This window comes from Ceratosolen solmsi, unplaced genomic scaffold, assembly GCF_000503995.2.
Source record: "Ceratosolen solmsi marchali unplaced genomic scaffold, CerSol_1.0 scaffold23, whole genome shotgun sequence".
NCBI classification, from domain to species: Eukaryota; Metazoa; Arthropoda; class Insecta; order Hymenoptera; family Agaonidae; genus Ceratosolen; species Ceratosolen solmsi.
In genome coordinates, this window is record NW_011948430.1 from 4,615,341 (window position 1) to 4,633,846 (window position 18,506).

Sequence of the window (18,506 nt, forward strand, 5' to 3'; positions counted from 1 at the left end):
ATTTATTCGAGCTGCGTTGAGCACACTTGCGTCTTTATATCAGTATTGCGAAAGTAATCGCAAAGAGCATTTTACTACACACATCACTGGTATGAAAAAGACCGTCATATAAAATATAAATCGTAGCGATTATAATTCCAAGCCTTCTTCTATTAACCTAAACGTCTTTCCGAGAGCTTTTTCTTAAATTACCTCATCTTGGAGGCTTTGTTTTTATTTAATTTAGTGCGTTTGCAAGAGAGGAGAGTTATTACAATTGTCATTTGAAAGCAAACGGAACGATATTTTCTAATGCCCCTTAAAGTCACGCTTTAAATTTTAATTTGTTTAAGTGGCTGTAGCCCATCGTCGAAATTCTCACCTCTAATCAAAATTAATGGTCTCTGCGTACGTTTAATATTTAGAGAACGGCCAACGGTAAACGGACAAATAATAATAATACAAGAAAGGAGGAGGAGGAGGAGAGAGAGAGAGAGAGAGAGAGAGAGAAAGAGAGAGAGTGAGAGTGAGAGAGAGAGAGAGAAACAACAAACGAATGCCTTATTCGCTTATCCGGAGAGTACGTTAACGTTCTTTCTAATTCATAATCCGAGCGCCGCAGAAAAAATTACGCTTCCATTATAATAGCGTATAATTTCACCGAGCAGCCTCCTTCGTCCCTCGCACGCACACCAAAACACACTCCATTAGCATTTGACAAATTCTCATTAGCCTCGTTCTCTCGATAATTACGTGTATTACGGTTGCATCGGATTTTCGCCCGCCCCCGACGACAAAATAACAAATAATTCGCAGGAAAAACGAAGCAGACGTTCGCTAGCTCGCGACTCGGGATATCAAATTTTTGGGAAATCGACGATCGCGAAATCGCTCTGTACTCGTGTATCGCGTTCACCCGGTGTTTCACTCGGCATTGACTTCCATCTCGCGTTATCGGCCTCCGTAGACTCAGCGAGCCAAATGCAGAAAGAAAGTCGTGTGCAAGTTAATAACGAGATAGGCGGATCCGAGGCGGAGGCGGCGCTCGTCCGGCCTAACATCGACATTGTCGACTTATTCTTTTGGATTTTGCACAGATACGACGGACAGCTACGAGTCCTTTGTAAGGAGGAGCTTTGTCGCGCGGCTTTGTCCTGTCATTAGTCCGGTAGTTCGAGAGCTTTTATCAAATTGTCCCTGATCCGCGTAAAGTTTCATTTGACCTTGAGGTGCTTTTTGCTACCAGTAGTAGGGGACGAGGGAATAAGGGAACTTAACTCGAGGCTTTGCTGGTTTAATACGTTGGCCGAGATTGCCAAGAGTGTCGCGAGCATTACGCCTCGGGTGAGATGCTTATCACTCGTTCTCTCGCTCATCTGGCGCGAATATCGAAGAAATGCGCATCGTTGTCGAGTGGTTTGCTCCGTGTGACGTACCGATATTTCATAATAAGGAGGATTCCGCGTAAATTCTCATTCGCACTACGTGTGGAGTAAAGGAGCGTCGTAAAGGTGTCGGTATATTTTACGAGCACCTTGAAGCCAATCGAGTTTAAGAATTGGCGCACAGTTGGAAATAACTTTTTCCCCTCCCAATTACGAATGAAATAGCCCTCATACTTTTGCATTAGGCACAGCAACTCCTCATTTACGTTTTATTCAACATGTAGTCGGCAACTGAAGAATCGTTGGATTAATCACTCGCTAGCTGCCCAACAATTTGCATATTTGCTCCAAGCTCCCATTGCGCACTTTATTTGGTAATAAACAGTAAGAGAGCGATCTAATTCCGCCGTGAAAAAAAAAAAAAAAAACAATAATAAATAAAAATAATAATTCACTTAAACTCAGCATGAATCGCCGACGAAATATTATTATCGTACGTAGGCGAGATACGTGTTCAGGGTAATCGGAGCGCTAATCTTGTAAGGTCCGAGACGTAATTGAGTCTGAAAGGAAATTCCTTCCTGTACAATGCACCACTCTTACGCAGATAAGTGCGGAACGTTTTTCTTCATTGGATTTGCATCAATTAATGACGTCTGCAAACACTGTGCTTTGTCGCGTTAACGTCTTGTCGTAACTCACTATCAATCGAATATAATCGAATTCAACGATACGCTTTATTAAATTAATTAACTAAATTAATTAACTTTTTATTTATTTAGTTGTGATTCAATTGAAATTCAATGCTTGGTTAATGTTAGATCGAAGACGAATGGAATAATGAAAGGAAACAGCTAGAAATTTCGTGCATATTATTTTCATTAGATATGCGTGAAAATTATATTATCGTCTTGATAAATAACATTATTCGGGATAATTGGAAAATACCATCATTTGTGTAAATCAATGATTTACGTGAGCCAGTACTATAACTACTTATCTTCGATGAATATATAAATATTCGTTGAATATAACATACTTGAAACCTGTATTTATCGCCTTTGTAAAAATACTCGTAATGAAATAATAAAATTCAATATTACACGTACGGAGCAAATTTTAAGATTTTTACTTTCGTTTCATATTTAAAATAAAATATTTAGCACTAATTGTCAATTAATTCTACACTTTTCAAGCAACTCTTATACAAATATCTTATACGTTTGCGGCCCCAAGCGCATATTGGATTATTTAAAAGAAAAAAAGAACAACCTATATAATTAAAAATTTCATATTTCGGCTCGGCAAAATAATATGGAAAATTAACTCAATTAACTTAAGGTAAATAAATACATGATTTCAAATATTAAATATAAAATATAATTATTATTTATAATAAATATTATACTTTAAGTTCTTTTTTTTTTTTTTTTTTTTTTTTTTTTTTTTTTTTACAATTGGATCGATATTTTGAAAAAAATACTAGATTTTTGTTGCAAGTAAAATGATCTTAAGGTGATCTATTAATTAATTTCACTAACATTTTTACGTCTCTTATTATTTACATTCAAGAATCTATAATTCCGGAAAATTTTAATAAATTATGGTACATACTACTTGTATTTTACATAATTGTATTTTTAGTTCTCAATTTATTCGGCGCAGCTCGTAATGTACATACAGTGGTAGATGTATCACGTACGGGGATTGAAATAAAGTTTTAATTAAATAGAAAATATGAATTTTATAATAGATTTATAATTGAATTTTTCATAAAAAAAAGTTAAAATCACATTTTGCAGCAATAAATGCAACGTAATGAAATTCTAATGACTTTTTATTCATATTTCTTACAAGTTTTATCGATATGTGTGTTGTGTGTGCGTGTACGCGTGTTTAAGTTTCCATGTAAATAACGGAATTTTATTAATTACTTATTGATTTGTTGCCTGCAAACAATTCACTCGTTAAAATCAACGTTCGGTTCCCAATATTGCGACATAAATTTAAGATATTAAAATTTTATTACCGTGCAAAGGGATTAGAATTGCGATAAGATGTCGACTAAAAGCCCAATGATTTATACATTTTTTTTTTAAATAATTTCTTTTAAACGTTTCACGAAAATTTTTCGACAAAATCTGTATGCCACTTTTAACCGCCTAATATTGTCATTATATTTTCTCGTTTAATTAATCAAGTCACAATTTGTATTTAATAATTTTTACATAATTCCAACGCGCTTACTCAAATCATAAAATAGCTAATTTATAAAATTATCTGTAACTATCGGACATCTATTATTAAAATGAATCAGGAACTGATAAATTGTTTAAGCAGAATGAATTTAGCCGATGAAGTTTTAGTAGAGTAACAAACATTCGGAATCTTTATCAACGAAACTTAACAATAATATCAGTGGCCAATGTGCCAACGAATTGAGAACGCGAAAGTCGACCGATCCAATACTCAGCCGCTAAAGCCGAAAATGCGAAGATATAAGAGCAGACGAAGCTTGTGTCAACCTCCCCGCCCCACCACCCTTTGCAGAATCCCACCCGGGACTCCAAAAAAATTCGTGTAATTGCAGACGCACGGGGTTTAACAAGCGGTGGACCAATGCTTTGGCGACGCTCGTGCGCATTCCGTCGAGATATGATATAACGTTCAAGGCCATAGGAGTGTAAGTGCGTATCAGGTGGAGCCACCCATGCAGCCGCTGTAATCGGTTGACCGGGCAACCGCTGCAACACGCGGCCGTTAACACCTGACCAAAGAACTGCCGAGCTTCTGCTCACTTCGCATGAAGTGACGAGGTGAGCTTTGAACGAGAAGTGAAAAACCCCTTTCGGCTGAGTCATCTGCGTGACTTGGGAGTGGCGGTTAAAGATGGGAGGGGGTCAGGAGTGTGATGGAGGAGGAAAGAATTATCGCTGACCGCGGATGAAAGTAGGCGCTCGGCTCCAGCGTGATCTCGTCAATAATTGGGCGTAATCGAGTGACGCGTTTGCCTGCTCGACGATTTTTTCCGAGATTTTCATCTCGCTTTTTCGGGTATTTTGTTGGATTTTGTGGGTAGAGGGAGACGATAATGACAAAGGAATTTATGGATGTCAGAACCGTAATTTTCCCATTTAAATTAATTGGTCGGCAATGGGAGAGGTTGGGTTACGATATAATCGAAACTTTGGTTATCGTTCATAAATTGTTGATGCTGTTACTGTGACTAATAGCATAAATATATATCACGTTAAATTTAAATCCATTAAAATGAAATTTACCGCGCGAGGTGATTTTTAAAATTCATTCGTCTCTGGATAATTATCGTCATGTGGATGAGAAGGGACATCAAATGACGATGTGAACGCACTTTTGAAGTATGTGAATTTAAATTAAAAAAACTGACTGTTTCATAAATGGAAGTCTGGTTAATTTTTTTGTTCATTGTTATGGCTCAGAAATCATAACAAGTTCGCTGCTACGTATATTAGAATATGAGAAATGAAAATTTAATTGAGAAAAGCTTTGTCGTACTTTAAGAACGTTCATGGCTAAAACTTGAATGTACTACAAATTCGAAATTTTTAATAAGGATTAGTCTAATATTAAAACGCTGGGGTTTTCCAAGTGAACATTTTTGCACAAAACTTTCCGACTTCTCTCGGTAAATTTATCATTGTAGCACAATTTTAATAACGAACATGACTTACATATGATTTATAAAAGAATAAATTTTAAAATAAATTTTCAAAGTCACATGCATTACTTAAAGGACACATTTCACGAAACATATTAAAGAAACATGCATTGACTTTATAAAGAACTTCAAGAACTTCATTGTCAAGAATCACCTTGGCAATAGAATATCGAGGTAAGAGTTGCGTAATACGAAGCTATTTAATACGAAGTAACTCAAATGTTTCACGCGTTAATTTTTAATTCCTTTAGGCAGGAAATGTCGCACGATTAAAAGGTAGATTTTTATTTCTAAATGATTGTTACGCAAGCGCATAAAACATTTCGCCGACAGTGTTGACGTTGAAGGAGATATAAGAGCAATAACTTGGTAATGAAGCGAATTATTGTATTTCTATTGAATACCGTTAATGGCAATCTTTTGTAATTAAACTTTTGATTGTCGGTTAATTCGCGAGGGCAACGTATACGTCTATGGCGTGCAAAGTGTACTTACGAGAAAGCAACGGCAGCAAAACGAAAGAAGCAAACCGCAAGGTTTATAATAAGCGCAATGAAGAGAAACCGCGAGCGTGTCGTCTTTCTTAATTGTACTCGTGCGACACTTATCTTACTTTCGCCTTGTTTCCAATCTTCGACTTTATTCATTTTTACCACGTCGTCAATATTATTAATCTATGCTAATTATCATTATTTCGTGCGCTTTCTTTCAGCAATTATTTATCTTTTGTTCCACATTTAGGGAGGTTAAAGTTGATTTTAATAGAAGAAATTGCAATTGCAAATGGCATTATTCGATTGCTTGGCGAACATTTGAGATTATAAATAAAAATACAAATATACTATTCTTATAATGTTAGGCTGTGTTAGAGATTCATCGATATTGTTATAGAGCAGTTAGTTAAGTATTATATGTAAATGAACAATTATGTAAATAGTAATGTAATATCACTAATTTTGTAAGATTTATATGTTGTCTTGTATGTTAAAGCAGATGCTTGAAATGCATTTTTCAATTATTTAGCTTTGCGCCAATATATGCAGTAGAAATACAAAAAACTTTATTTCATATATTATTATCCAATTAATATTGGCGCAAATGAAGGGTTACGACATAGATATTAGAGGTTTTAACGACACACTCGCACACCGACACACATGACGTATGTCATTTGTCCAGTCTACATCTCGTTTATGTTGTCATTGCGTTGGTCAGTTCACCGCCCCTGTCACGCTTTCCGCTAAGTATTGGTGTTTGTATGAAAGTATTGCAATTATTTTGTACTATTTTTTATTACTAAATCGCGTGATGCTCAATAGCTATTGAGTTATTTGTGTTAAAAGTAAGTTGATATTTAGAATATACGAGATTAATTTATTAATTGGAACGCTAGGCATTTATAAGTGTGCACTTGCACGCACGTACGTGAACGCGCGTGCGCACGCGTTTAAACATATTTATCAATAAAATAGTTTCGTACGATAGGTTGCTTCGAATATTAATGGCATAGTACGGAATATTCGACCAGCGCTAGATCAATGAACCTCACTCGATTTGAATTAATTAAGGGTCTTTAATATCTTAATATTACTACCTTTTTACAATTATAATTATTAATTGTAAATTTGTAAGAAACCGAAGCTTCTAATTTACTTTGCTATTATAAGAATAATTTATGTTGATTTGTAGTTAGTTAGTTTTATTTGCATTAGAAACATCCAATTCTGTTGTGGTTAAAATTAAAGTTTGAAAGGTATTTTTATCGTGGCTCTAATGATCTCTTCTTGAGCCGTAGTTTGGCGCGCAACTTTATCAATTACTATTGGATTCGTAACAATTATCACTAAATATATTCTTTTAGCCATTCGTATAAGTAATTTAACATTAATTTTAATTAAAAATATAATCGAATAGGTATTCATTTAAAGTTTTTTTCTCTCTTTGTTTGTTTGTTTTTTTTTTGTTTTTGTTTTTGTTTTTTTTTACTTATATATAACGTATTTACGCATACGAATACGAGTTTATTAAAATAAATAGGATAAAATAACTTTGGAAAATTTATGTTTTATATTCATTGTGAAAATCAATATGGCCGAATGAACCGGAGCACAAACTTTATTTTTAATAATTTAAAGAAAATAATGTATTTTCATTTTTTGTTTTAATCAAACATTTTTTTGTAGCTAATGAAAGGTAACGAATGAAAGATGTAATAATATGTTTTTAATTTAAAAAAATTATCAAAAATCCTTATACGAATATAATTTTCCAACTGATGAATTTCAAAGAAGGCATTTTTCTTTTTTTCTTTTTTTCTTTGTATAGAAATACACATTGATAACGTTGATAAGCAATAGTTTCAAATTTGTCGTAAAATGATAGGGATTGAAATTATTGATAACATTAATTAATATTTTAATCAGCGACGCTTAATCATATATTCCGTAGCATTAAGGTTTCGTACTTGCAATGAATAAAATATAATTACAAATGACACATTTTTTCTAATAATAATTAAGTAAAATTAATTTTGTTCACTTATGCTTTTATTATAGAAGTTATTTAGTATTTAAAATATAAAAGGTAATATTTAACGAAACAATTTAACGTCAACAAAAAGTCTCGTTATAAATAATACTTATAATGACAATAATTCATGTTTAATATCAGGAATTCGACAACAATAGCAACGACAATAGCAATAACAGTACAAATAGTAAATAAAAATCAATATGGATTATTAAATTTCTTCTTTGTAATTTAAATGAAAAAAATAGTTGACAACGCTCGGCGAAAAATTGTATTGATATATTTATTGGCTTTCTCATTTTACGTTAAAACGTGAAATTCAAATGATATATAGAAATTATATATATTTTTTTCTGCAATATACATATGTACATACATACGTATATGTTAAATTCATAAGATGTAGTCAATTTACAAAAATGATTTTGTCATTTAAAAATAATGATGTACGAGATAAAGAAGGTGCATCTATCCTATACCCAGTTTTATATTATTTCATTCTACTTGAAGTCGGAACTTGTTAAATTTGTTTTTTATAATCCAATTTTTCTAAAAGTAATTTTCACAAAGAGACGAGAAGAGAAAAGAGAAGATGGAAAAAATGCTTTTATGAATAATTTTATGAAATTTGAGAAAATATAATATTTAAAGTAGATAAGTCTCTCTCTCTCTCTCTCTCTTTCTCTCTCTCTCTCTCCCTCTCTGTAGAGCCAGTGTTTTAAAAGCTGCACTCGTATGGGAAAGTCCGTTTTAGCCGAATTTCAGAGAAATTAACAGCTTAGTAGTTCAGCGATAAGTCAAATGCCGAGGACAAGCGAACAATAGCAGTTGGAGGCGGTATTAACTTTAGCGCACCAGTCGTTCGAACGTGGAAGAATGAGAGGGATAGATAGATAGATAGATTGATAGATAGAGAGAGAGAGAGAGAGAGAGAGAGAGAAAGAGTGAAGTCGCTATACGTACTTCGTGCAGTGCCCTCTCGAGCGATCGGGCAAACGAGGACCATTAGAGCCGCGAAATAAGTAAGAAGCACTGCAAGAGGGAACTACCGTGATGCGATCTAATAAAAGAGACGGACAGAGGAGGTGCGCGAGGCCGGGGACAAAAGGAAGCTGGCGATTAGGACCTCCGAGTTCCAAGATCACGCGCCATCCATACCCCGGGTTGTGCGCCCGAGGAGCTCATGTGTAATTCAGGCGAGACGAGGTAGGGGCAGCCCGTGCATTATTATCGTCGTTATACGCTAGCGGGTCCGGACTCACGGGGATTTTAGTCGAGCGCGAACCGCTGCACGAGGATGGAGCCAAGGAGCGTCGCCGTAGTGTCCGGGTGCTTGGCATTTAGCAGACTGTCGCGTTACCTGATGCCGGCCCTCTGGTTCCTCGTCGTCACCTGGGGAGCTCTCCTTAGGATCGGTGAGTCGAGCCGTCCGCACTCTCTCGCGAGTCTTTCGCGAGTCTCTCGCGGCTCTTTCATCTCACTGCTGGAAAATTGTCGGAGCTTTCGTAATGGCCGTCGCACTCTCCGCGCGCTAATTACATTAGTTTGCTTGTAATTGTAAACTCGTCGGTCCTTGGATAGAACGTGTCATCATTTGCTTTATTAAGGTGACGCTCTCATAGAAAATTTGCCGTTTATTTATGCCTTATTACGGCAACACGTTCCCGAGAAAATTTCCAAGGCGCGATTAAAGTATTTTCTTACTGCGCGTATAAAAAATGCTTCAATCGATTCAAAATTGACCGGCCGATGCACAGTCAAGAATTATTCTTTTAACGGTTATATTTTGGGAGATAATGGTCTGGCGTTTCAGTCAAATGGCTTTACAGTTACTAGCCATACATTTCCATACTAGCAATAATAACACCACTACTATTCTAACGATTACAGTGCTATTACGGTGCTTTAGTCTCAACCAATGTTATAATCCTTGTTTATTTTTTTTTCTCCTTTTTTGCTGTACAATATTTTACCTTTCTGATACTGAATTTCCGAAAATTCGAATAAACGTGCCAAATTATCACTAATAACAAGTCCGGAAAGAGAGGGAGAGAGAGAGAGAGTAGCGTTACGTCTAACGCATTGCCAAGGCATAACGTGGATGCTCGAGCAAACAAACAAACGACGACGATGATAATTCTAATTAGCCGACGCCTGCACTCGTGCCATCAACGGAAAATCAGTGCCAATCGTGAACGGCATAAAAGAAAGACGATTTAACGGCTTATAATCGAGTCATCAGTGCCGTTTGCCCTCGAGCTCCACTTTGCCGATATCCAAGCTAAAAAATCACTTCCGGCCCTACGATGTAGCAGCACAGGCTTCGATCGTTCCGTCAAGCTCGATCGTTACGTTTCGACAGAGTGGAGGACGTACGATGTTCATTGTACACTGATACATTCGAATTTTACATTCGCTGCCATTTTTAGGGAGTATGTTCGTTCTTGCGCTCATTGAAAATTAAATGGTGATTCAAGCGGCATATTAAAAGAATATTATATTCGTGGAAAGGAATAGGAATTGTAAGGATACGGAGAAGGGAGGTGTTGTACGGTGATGTAGCCGAATGTAGGGGCACCGTGAATTTATAATTTTGAAGTTCATAGCGCTATTTTTAGAACGGTAAATTTTCTTATAAAGTACCATTATTTATCTTTGAAATGAACTTTGTCGTGATTTATAAGTTTTGGGTTTTGAGAACTTTTGAATGCTGACGGGCGCACAGCCTATAAGAAAGTTACACAAAGTACGCACTGATAGGTGTGAAAAGGATCAATTTTTTCTTTTTCCTCTTTTTTTTTTGCTTTGTTTTGTTTTGTGGTGTTTTGTTTTACTTTGTTTTCTTACGCAAACGTAAAACATTGTTAACGGTAGCAATATCGGGCCAACTGCTCACACACACACACACACACACACACACACACACACCATGTGCACGTAAGACTTTCAAAGTTCAAAATTTCAAACTTGTATATCACGAACTATCTAAATTGATGATACCAAAAACTAAAGAACGGCACTTTTCAATGTACTTACTTGTAATGTATAAGAAATATCGCCGTTGGATGTGTTAACGCCGCAAATTGGAAAGCCAATGATATCGAGAGATCGTAGCGGATGTTTATGCAAAAAGGAATATTTGCGAAATAGGGAGATCGATATAGCCGGATTAATTGAATTAAGAGGAAAAAGCAAATCGACGTATATGTATTATGGCGCGCAGTAGTTTAGGAATTTTTTAACTTGGAACTTTCATCGGCTTTTCAATTGTGTTTGTGTGAACGCACGCGCACATAACTTAAATACACTGCTTAAAAAAAAAAAAAAAAAAAAAAAAAAAAAAAAAAAAAATTTAAGGCATTAGGGAGTGGAGTAAATTAATTCCGATTGAACGAAGCCTGAAGATATTCATCCTGTATGCTACAAATATTTTCATGTCATGAGCAGATTTTCACGTTAGAAAGAATATGAAGAAAAAACGACAACCGAGTACTACCCGTCCTCCCATTCAATGGCATTTCACGTGAAAAAGCGCAAACAATGCTCTACCTTTAAATTTTTTTTTTATCTTTTTTGCGTTTTTGCTATTTCTAGATCCTTTGTATTTTTTTGTTGTTTGAATTTTTTTGTTGTTTGAAATTTTGTTGTCGTTTGTTGTCGTTGTTGTTTTGGTTGTTTTTGGTTTGTTTTTTGTTTGTTCTCTCGAAAATCAGCACTCTGACTCGAAGATAACGACTGGCGTGCATGATTTTTTTTGTACAAATCTGTCGTTTTCCTCTTTATCTCGAAGCAAAGAAGCTTTTTCTGCAACTCGCTGTATGAGAACTTTAAAGGCGGTAAGCCGAGTATGGCCTTGACCGTTCGCAATGAGCTTAGGAATTGGATTGGCCTTCCCGTCCCAAGCTCAACGACCATCAAAACGGGCTTTGCATTATTTTTCCCTTGGCTAAACAAATTTTTGCTGTCCTGCACAGGGGTCAATTGTATAACTGTCTTTTGTTGTGTATAACTACGATAAACTTTCGCCGAGACAAAACTATTATATTTCCCTTTCGCATTAAACTATTGATATGCCGAGGCGATGTACATTCGTCGTGCGTTTAATTATTGGACTTGGCACTTAAGATATTGACTTTGGAAAGAGTCAAAAAGAAGTTCGTGTATGACGTCACGGATCAGGGAAAGGGATCGTGGCGATCGTTCGTGGCGAAATCTAGCCTCCACCCATTAATCGCCGAGTCTAAAATAACGACTAGGTGAAGCGGTGCGAGGTTGGGTCCGCGGCCTTGGGAAAGCTCGTCACCAATGAAGCCGCGGAGGCAGATTGTCGTAGGAAGATGGAGAGCAGCGGTCGCGAGATGGGACCGAGGACTTGGTGAAAATCATTATCGCGGTATCGTGAAACGCAACAAGTACATCGCCACGTATCTCCTCCCGGTAAGTACGTGTGGCTGGGCACCGCGCGATCAAATTGAAGGCAACGAGGCACTTCCGGTTCTTCTCCGCTCGGCTGCGCCGCTCCGTGAGCCCCTTCGTGAGAAATCGGGAGTCGGGATGTGGTGGCCGTTATGGGAGCGGAGGCCGAGGATCTTACGCGGCGGTTCGGTGTGTCGGTGTATCCTGAGGCGCCGAGTCCTTGGGGCTAATTTGCATTAGAGCCGTTGCCCTCGAAATCCTTGTGTTTGTCCTTTGGAACTTTTGCTCGTGGTATGTTACGTTTTATTATATCGAAATAGTAATATTCATCGAAAGTGAATTCCGAGCGTGTCCAATTTTTTTTTTGTTTTTTTTTTGTTTTTGTTTTTTTTGTTTTAATAAGCGTATGCTAACGAAACGCGGATAATTAAAGTAAGTGCTTCCGAAGTATCAAGTTATCGAAAAGAATATAAATTCGACCTCGACAAATCCTTACAAATTTCAAATCATGGAAATTTGAAGTAAAGTCTTGAGAGTTGGCCCATCTTGAAATTGCGAAACTTTTTAAATGCAAATGAAAGTTTCTCGAAATGATCGTATTATGTGCAGCCCCTACGATTGTTGATAATTATCTATGATAATTAACAAATTGCATATATGCAGAGGGATATTTATAAAAATGTTATTATAAAGTTGAGAGAAAGTTGTCTTAATGGGGCGTAAGCTACAAAAAAGTATGAGATATACATTAATAAGGAAATATTGTGTAATAATTTTGATTATTTGTTAGAGACAAAAAAAGAAGAAAAAAAAAGAAGAACAAATTGTATTTAATACGAATGTTGAAGTGTAGATAGATAAAAGTTAGTTGGTACAAAAATGCCTTTTCCCCATTTTTATTATTATGATACGTTTTTTCAATCTGACGTGTCATTCTCTCGTGTTATCGAAGTGCAAAATCAAAACTCATCATTATACTTCATTTTACGTGAAAGCGAGAAAAAATTCCATTAAAAGTACAACTTTTAACTTTAATGATAATTTCCAGCGACTTCTTCTCCCTCGTAAGGAATAGAAAGTATTCTTTTGACCCGTCAATTAAAACGAAGTGATATTTTAAGTTCGATAATTTTCTTCATTAAGTTTTCGATTCTTTTCACGTATTGAAAAACTTTCAAGCTCTTCTTCCTTCAAACATCTCTGTATCAAACTTTGTAAAATGAACTCGTTACAAAGGGATAAAGAAAAAAAGTGTATAAGAATAAGAGCCGATCACTTATGAATAGAATATAAAACATCGATCTCAAAAGATCGAGAGGATAATAAATTTTATCCGAAAATTTGTATAATAGTGTATTTCAGTCTCACATTTCCATTAAAGAGTTTCGTTGAATTAATTTCTTATTAGTTCGTTAAATGTCGACTGATGGATGTTTTTGCTTGATTTTGTTTTTATTTTACAGTACTCTGCTATTTGGGAAAGCTAGAAAACAAATTGTGTTTGCACTAATTAAATCGATGACAGTTTCATGACAATTATATTCATACCATTATTCGCTTCTGCGGTTTTTCATATGAAAATCCTATCGATAAAATATTCACAGGACCAATGTACATAAAATGTACGTAATATTTATGCGCATTGGTAAACTAGACATTAATATATTAACAATTGATATATATTTGAAATTACAAAGTACCGTAAATTACTTGCGTACAATAACATTGCTATTTAATATTTTATGCATACGTTTATGCAAACGCAGTGGGGATATAAAATTGAATGAAATCGCATAACTTTTAGAAAACAGCGAGAGATAATCAAATTTTATAGACTCGTACAACTCTCGTAGATGCGTATTATAAGTGTATGGTAGATACAATGTTTCACCGAAATGCCAAATTGAAATGCCAAAGCCAGCAATCGTTCATTATCGTATTTATGTATTTAATCGTACAATATTAATTATTGGGAAATGTATAGGATAAATTTCGACTCTTCTGGATTCGAAAATACACCGAACATACATAATTAACAAATGTTTTCTTCTACTGTAATGAATGCATATGCGCGCGCAAACACACGCGCGCGCACGCACACACACATTACGAAATGAAGATAAAAATTGTCACATTTATAAATATCAATCATACGAGTGAAATGATATTTTCTATGGATCGCACAGCGAATGATCATTTTTTTCTTCAACTGCCTATTAGAGTAACAACAATAGCGTGGCTTTTATTTCCCATTTAGAACTTAACTTCCTACCATTATACATTCACAAAATCGAGAGTTCGACATTACGTTTGTATTAGTCTCGGACTATCAGTTGCCTAACAATGGCACGATGATTCTAATTCGTCGAATTTCAACTTAACCTGCAATTCTCATTGAAATTCTCCTATAAAAAGACATAATCAAATCTCCGTAAAATACACGAGCAAGAAGGAAGATTATGAAGGAAGTCCGTGGGCTTCGTAGAACTAGAAAATCGCTCGATAAAGTGCGATTCTGCTAATCCATCTCATTGGTGAAGCACAAATTCACGTCCGGCGAGTTAAATTCCACCCCAAAGATTTAGAGCGAGCAAAAACTATCGGACAAAGCACAAAATGTACAGTTAAAAGGAAACGTGCGCAATGAGCGGACATCGAGCGAAATAAGCAGGAAAGACAGGAAGAAGTCGATAAAGCGCTCTCTGAACAGGAAGAAAAAGGCAAGCCGAGCATGGAATTCGTCGAGAATCCCGACGAGCGGAAGTGGGTGGATATTAGAGCACGCGGACCGTTCTTGATCTTCGAATTGAATTCTCGTTGTCCCGCACTGGACGCTAAATTGCCGAACCAGTGGCATGAGAATTCAGGTCGAGTATCGAGGATTAGCACGGCTAGGAGTTCGGGTATTTCCATCCTATTCCTAGGCACTTACTTTCTTCTCGACGGCATCTTTCTCCATCGACGCCTTTTGCCGCCCTGCGATAGCTGATTCCTTTGCACACCTCGTTTGGATTTCTTATGCGTAATCGAGGCTGTTAGGGCCTGAGGGAGAGAGAGAGAGAGAGAGAGAGAGAGAGAGAGAGAGAGAGACGCTCCTTACTTTCCTCATTCTCTTCCCTCACGTACTTTTACCAATGTTCGTTTATACAAGCTTTTCCATCTGCAGACATTAATCGCGGTTAATTTGCTTAATTAATAATAATCGATACGGCAGTGAAAAGTAAATTATTTGCGATTCGAAGTCGTTGCTGCGGCCTTATGGCATTATTTGTATTTCAGAAATTCAGCTCGATGATTTATGGAAGCAATCACGAGCTCGACGCTGGAGAAAACTTGATTCGCCATAATTATTAATTCTATATAAGAAATAGCCAATTCATTTGAAATAATATCCTATGCTAGATGAACGTAGCTGTCGATATCTAGAAATAATTTCTTAATTATTTCGCCAAATAATCACATTGCACAATCTAGGCTGCATTTCATTTAATGATTCGTACAATTCTAACAATGATTCGGCGAGATGATAATCTAGTATTATAATCGTCATTGGCTTATTCCTGAAAATCATACGTCGTTTTACTTTGTCGGATGTTAATCGTACATTATATTATGCAAAATTTGCAATCCCCAAGATCCATTGCATAAGACATTATGCAAGTTGTGACGGCGTACCTTTTCTATTTTTCGTTTCTAAATGACAAACGTTCAACTCTGGCTAGCTATTGGTTGTTATTGACATTAATATTGTTAGCTTTTGTCTTCAATTGCAATATCGATAAGCAATTTAAATCTCGAACTTTTTCATACAATACATTCGCGCGACAAATCATTTCGGATATTTTTGTTAAGTACGCGTTAAATTACTATGAATAGGTGATATAATTCAAATAAGGAAGCTTATGGAATTTTCATATCGGAATATATAGTGTTATTTTGTTTATTGTTATTATTATTATTATTATTATTTTAATATTCTAAATGAAAAGTTGATTAATTAATATAATTTATAATTTGAATTGGATGAATGTTGAATACTTGGTTAGCGTTGACTTTTATAACTTTTTAAAAATAAGTTTTGACAATCAGAATATTTTTCCTTCGTTGTTCGAATTTTTTTCCCATTATTGTTCGTTCGTTTTGTCTGCATTTTAATTGCACTTTAATTTTGAAATTTTTTTAGAAAAACTTATTATTTACATCAATAATTAATATAAGAATATGAATAAGCTTGTTATCAATTTATCATGAAGGACATTTTTTATTTTTATCAAATATTAATAAAACATGTACTATCCGTCGGAAATATTTATTGACTTAACTAAGGATTATACGTGTTACATAAGACTCCAATAACAGTCTGCTTTTAGAGTAAATTTTTCAAACTTAAATTTAAAGTAAAATAGTTTTAAGTAATGTAGCATATATGAGATTATTTTTATCTCACTTAAGTGACATCATATGTTCAATTAAAATATTAATAAAAAGAAAAAAAAAAGAAATAAAGCTGATAGTATATCTGATTTAGTTGAAAAGTACAATGGTAATTGTAAAAATTACGTTTCAACGAATTAAGAATATCTTAAGCGTTATCGTGTTGAAATGAATTTTAACCATACATTTATAAATCTCTCGATTAATAAATTATATTAAAAATAATGACAATGCATTATCAATACATTATTCATACATTATGGGTGAAAAATTAAAATAAATAATAGAACATTAATCGTACAATTGTATTATCGATTATCCACGCGATTGTCTTTTAGTTTATATTTAATTGCACATAATTAGACAATATATTTTTAGTTAAAAATTTTTAATTTCTCTTTTTGATAATTATTGTATATTTAAAATGAAAGGGGACTAAAGTAAAATAATATTTAATTCAGCTCTAATTAAATAGCCAGAGCACTATGAGTTGATATTCTACTGGATTATAAAAGTTAAAGTCTACGTTAATTAATCTTTGCAATTTAGTTTAAACTATTAATACAAAATTAGTCATAAAAAATTAACGTTTTATAATTTTAGCATACATTGAGAAAAATATTGAATAATTTTTCTATCCTTTTGCAGTAATATTTTATGAACATAATTAATACATACATTTAATATAATGAAATATTTTTTTTTATAAAATTACATTGTAAAATATATCATTATATATGATATTTATGCATATTTTATAAGGGCCAAAGAGTATTTGTACATTAAATATGAGAATAAATGTTTTTAAAGAAGCTTTACACATTGAAATTCATTTGTAATTGAATTCAATGTTTTGTGAAACGTCATTATTATGAGAAATAACGTAAACCGTTTTTCTTTTATTTTTTTATTTTCTTTATACAATCGTTACAAGTATTTATCCCCAATAAAATTGATTATCATCAGATGCTCTTATGGATCTAATAACAATGTTCCGTGTAGTGCGTACTTGGATCGTTTATTTAAAAAAAAAAATATTTCGTTCGGTTAGTATTATAACTTGTAGTGGCATTGGTTACATTGTCGGGTATGTTCGTGTAAGGTTCGTTTAATTAAAACGTAATGAAATAAAACAATAAGTCCATTATTGCGCCGATACAATGGTAGCAACTACTTTACTACTGGACCAAACCGATCGATAACTCAAAAATGAAAATATCGAAAGAAGAATTCCCCTCTATTTCATCTCGCTTTTATAATTTTCTCTATCCCTTCTACTTATGTATCTTGCACTCTTTGATAAGATGGATTTGCGGATGTTATGTCTGAGATTTATCAGTTATAGTGAGTGTTTAATTGATATGCGTTATGAAATATTACATTTTTAGCTTATATTTTATTTTAAATAAGCAAATAAAAATTTATAGGAGTAGAATTAGTTGACTTTGAAGGTGGCTTAAAGCCTACCATACGACCATTTATCAATTTTGCCGTATTTATATAAACAATACGTGAAATATTTCAAATTTGCAATGGCATACGTATATTGTTTAAAAAATGTATTAGTGAGTTACGTTACGCTTCAAGCGAAAGAAATAAATTTTCAAATGAAATCGACCAGAAAGATTAAGCTATATGTTTGTTTTTTGAAAGAAAAAAAAATGAAAATTATAATCAAAGTAAACTAAACTCTGTTATCATTCATTTTCACAATAAATTCAAATTAATATAATTAATTATACTATGGATGTCATGAATCTATTTCAGTACGAAATTACTTTCTAATTGTCATCTATGGAAATCTATGTACAAAAGATCAATTACGTCTTTTTGTAGGGAATTTTTTTTTGTTTTGGTTTTTTTTTTTTATCGATCTCACGATATTAAGCCTAAAATACAATTTACATTGCGCACACGTATAGTCTCATAAGATAAGGGCAATTACGAAATTTAATTCGAGAAGCTTCATTCGAAAAAATTCGATTCTTGGACCTCTCTCTCTCTCTCTCTCTCTCCCTCGATTTTTCTCGCCCTTTCATCGAGTAGCCCGAGTACTCGAAGAAATA

The 18,506-nt window shown here is 34.4% G+C and overlaps 1 protein-coding gene across 1 annotated transcript in view; it reads left to right on the plus strand.

Moving 5' to 3' along the window:
- The first annotated feature begins 8,880 nt into the window (after nt 1–8,880).
- Nucleotides 8,881–18,506, plus strand: part of Liprin-gamma (liprin protein kazrin) — a 165,851-nt gene continuing 156,225 nt past the window's right edge. Inside the window, 1 exon segment of the mRNA XM_011501912.1 lies at nt 8,881–9,005. Within this exon segment, the coding sequence (XP_011500214.1) occupies nt 8,888–9,005 (118 nt within the window). The 5' untranslated portion in view covers nt 8,881–8,887.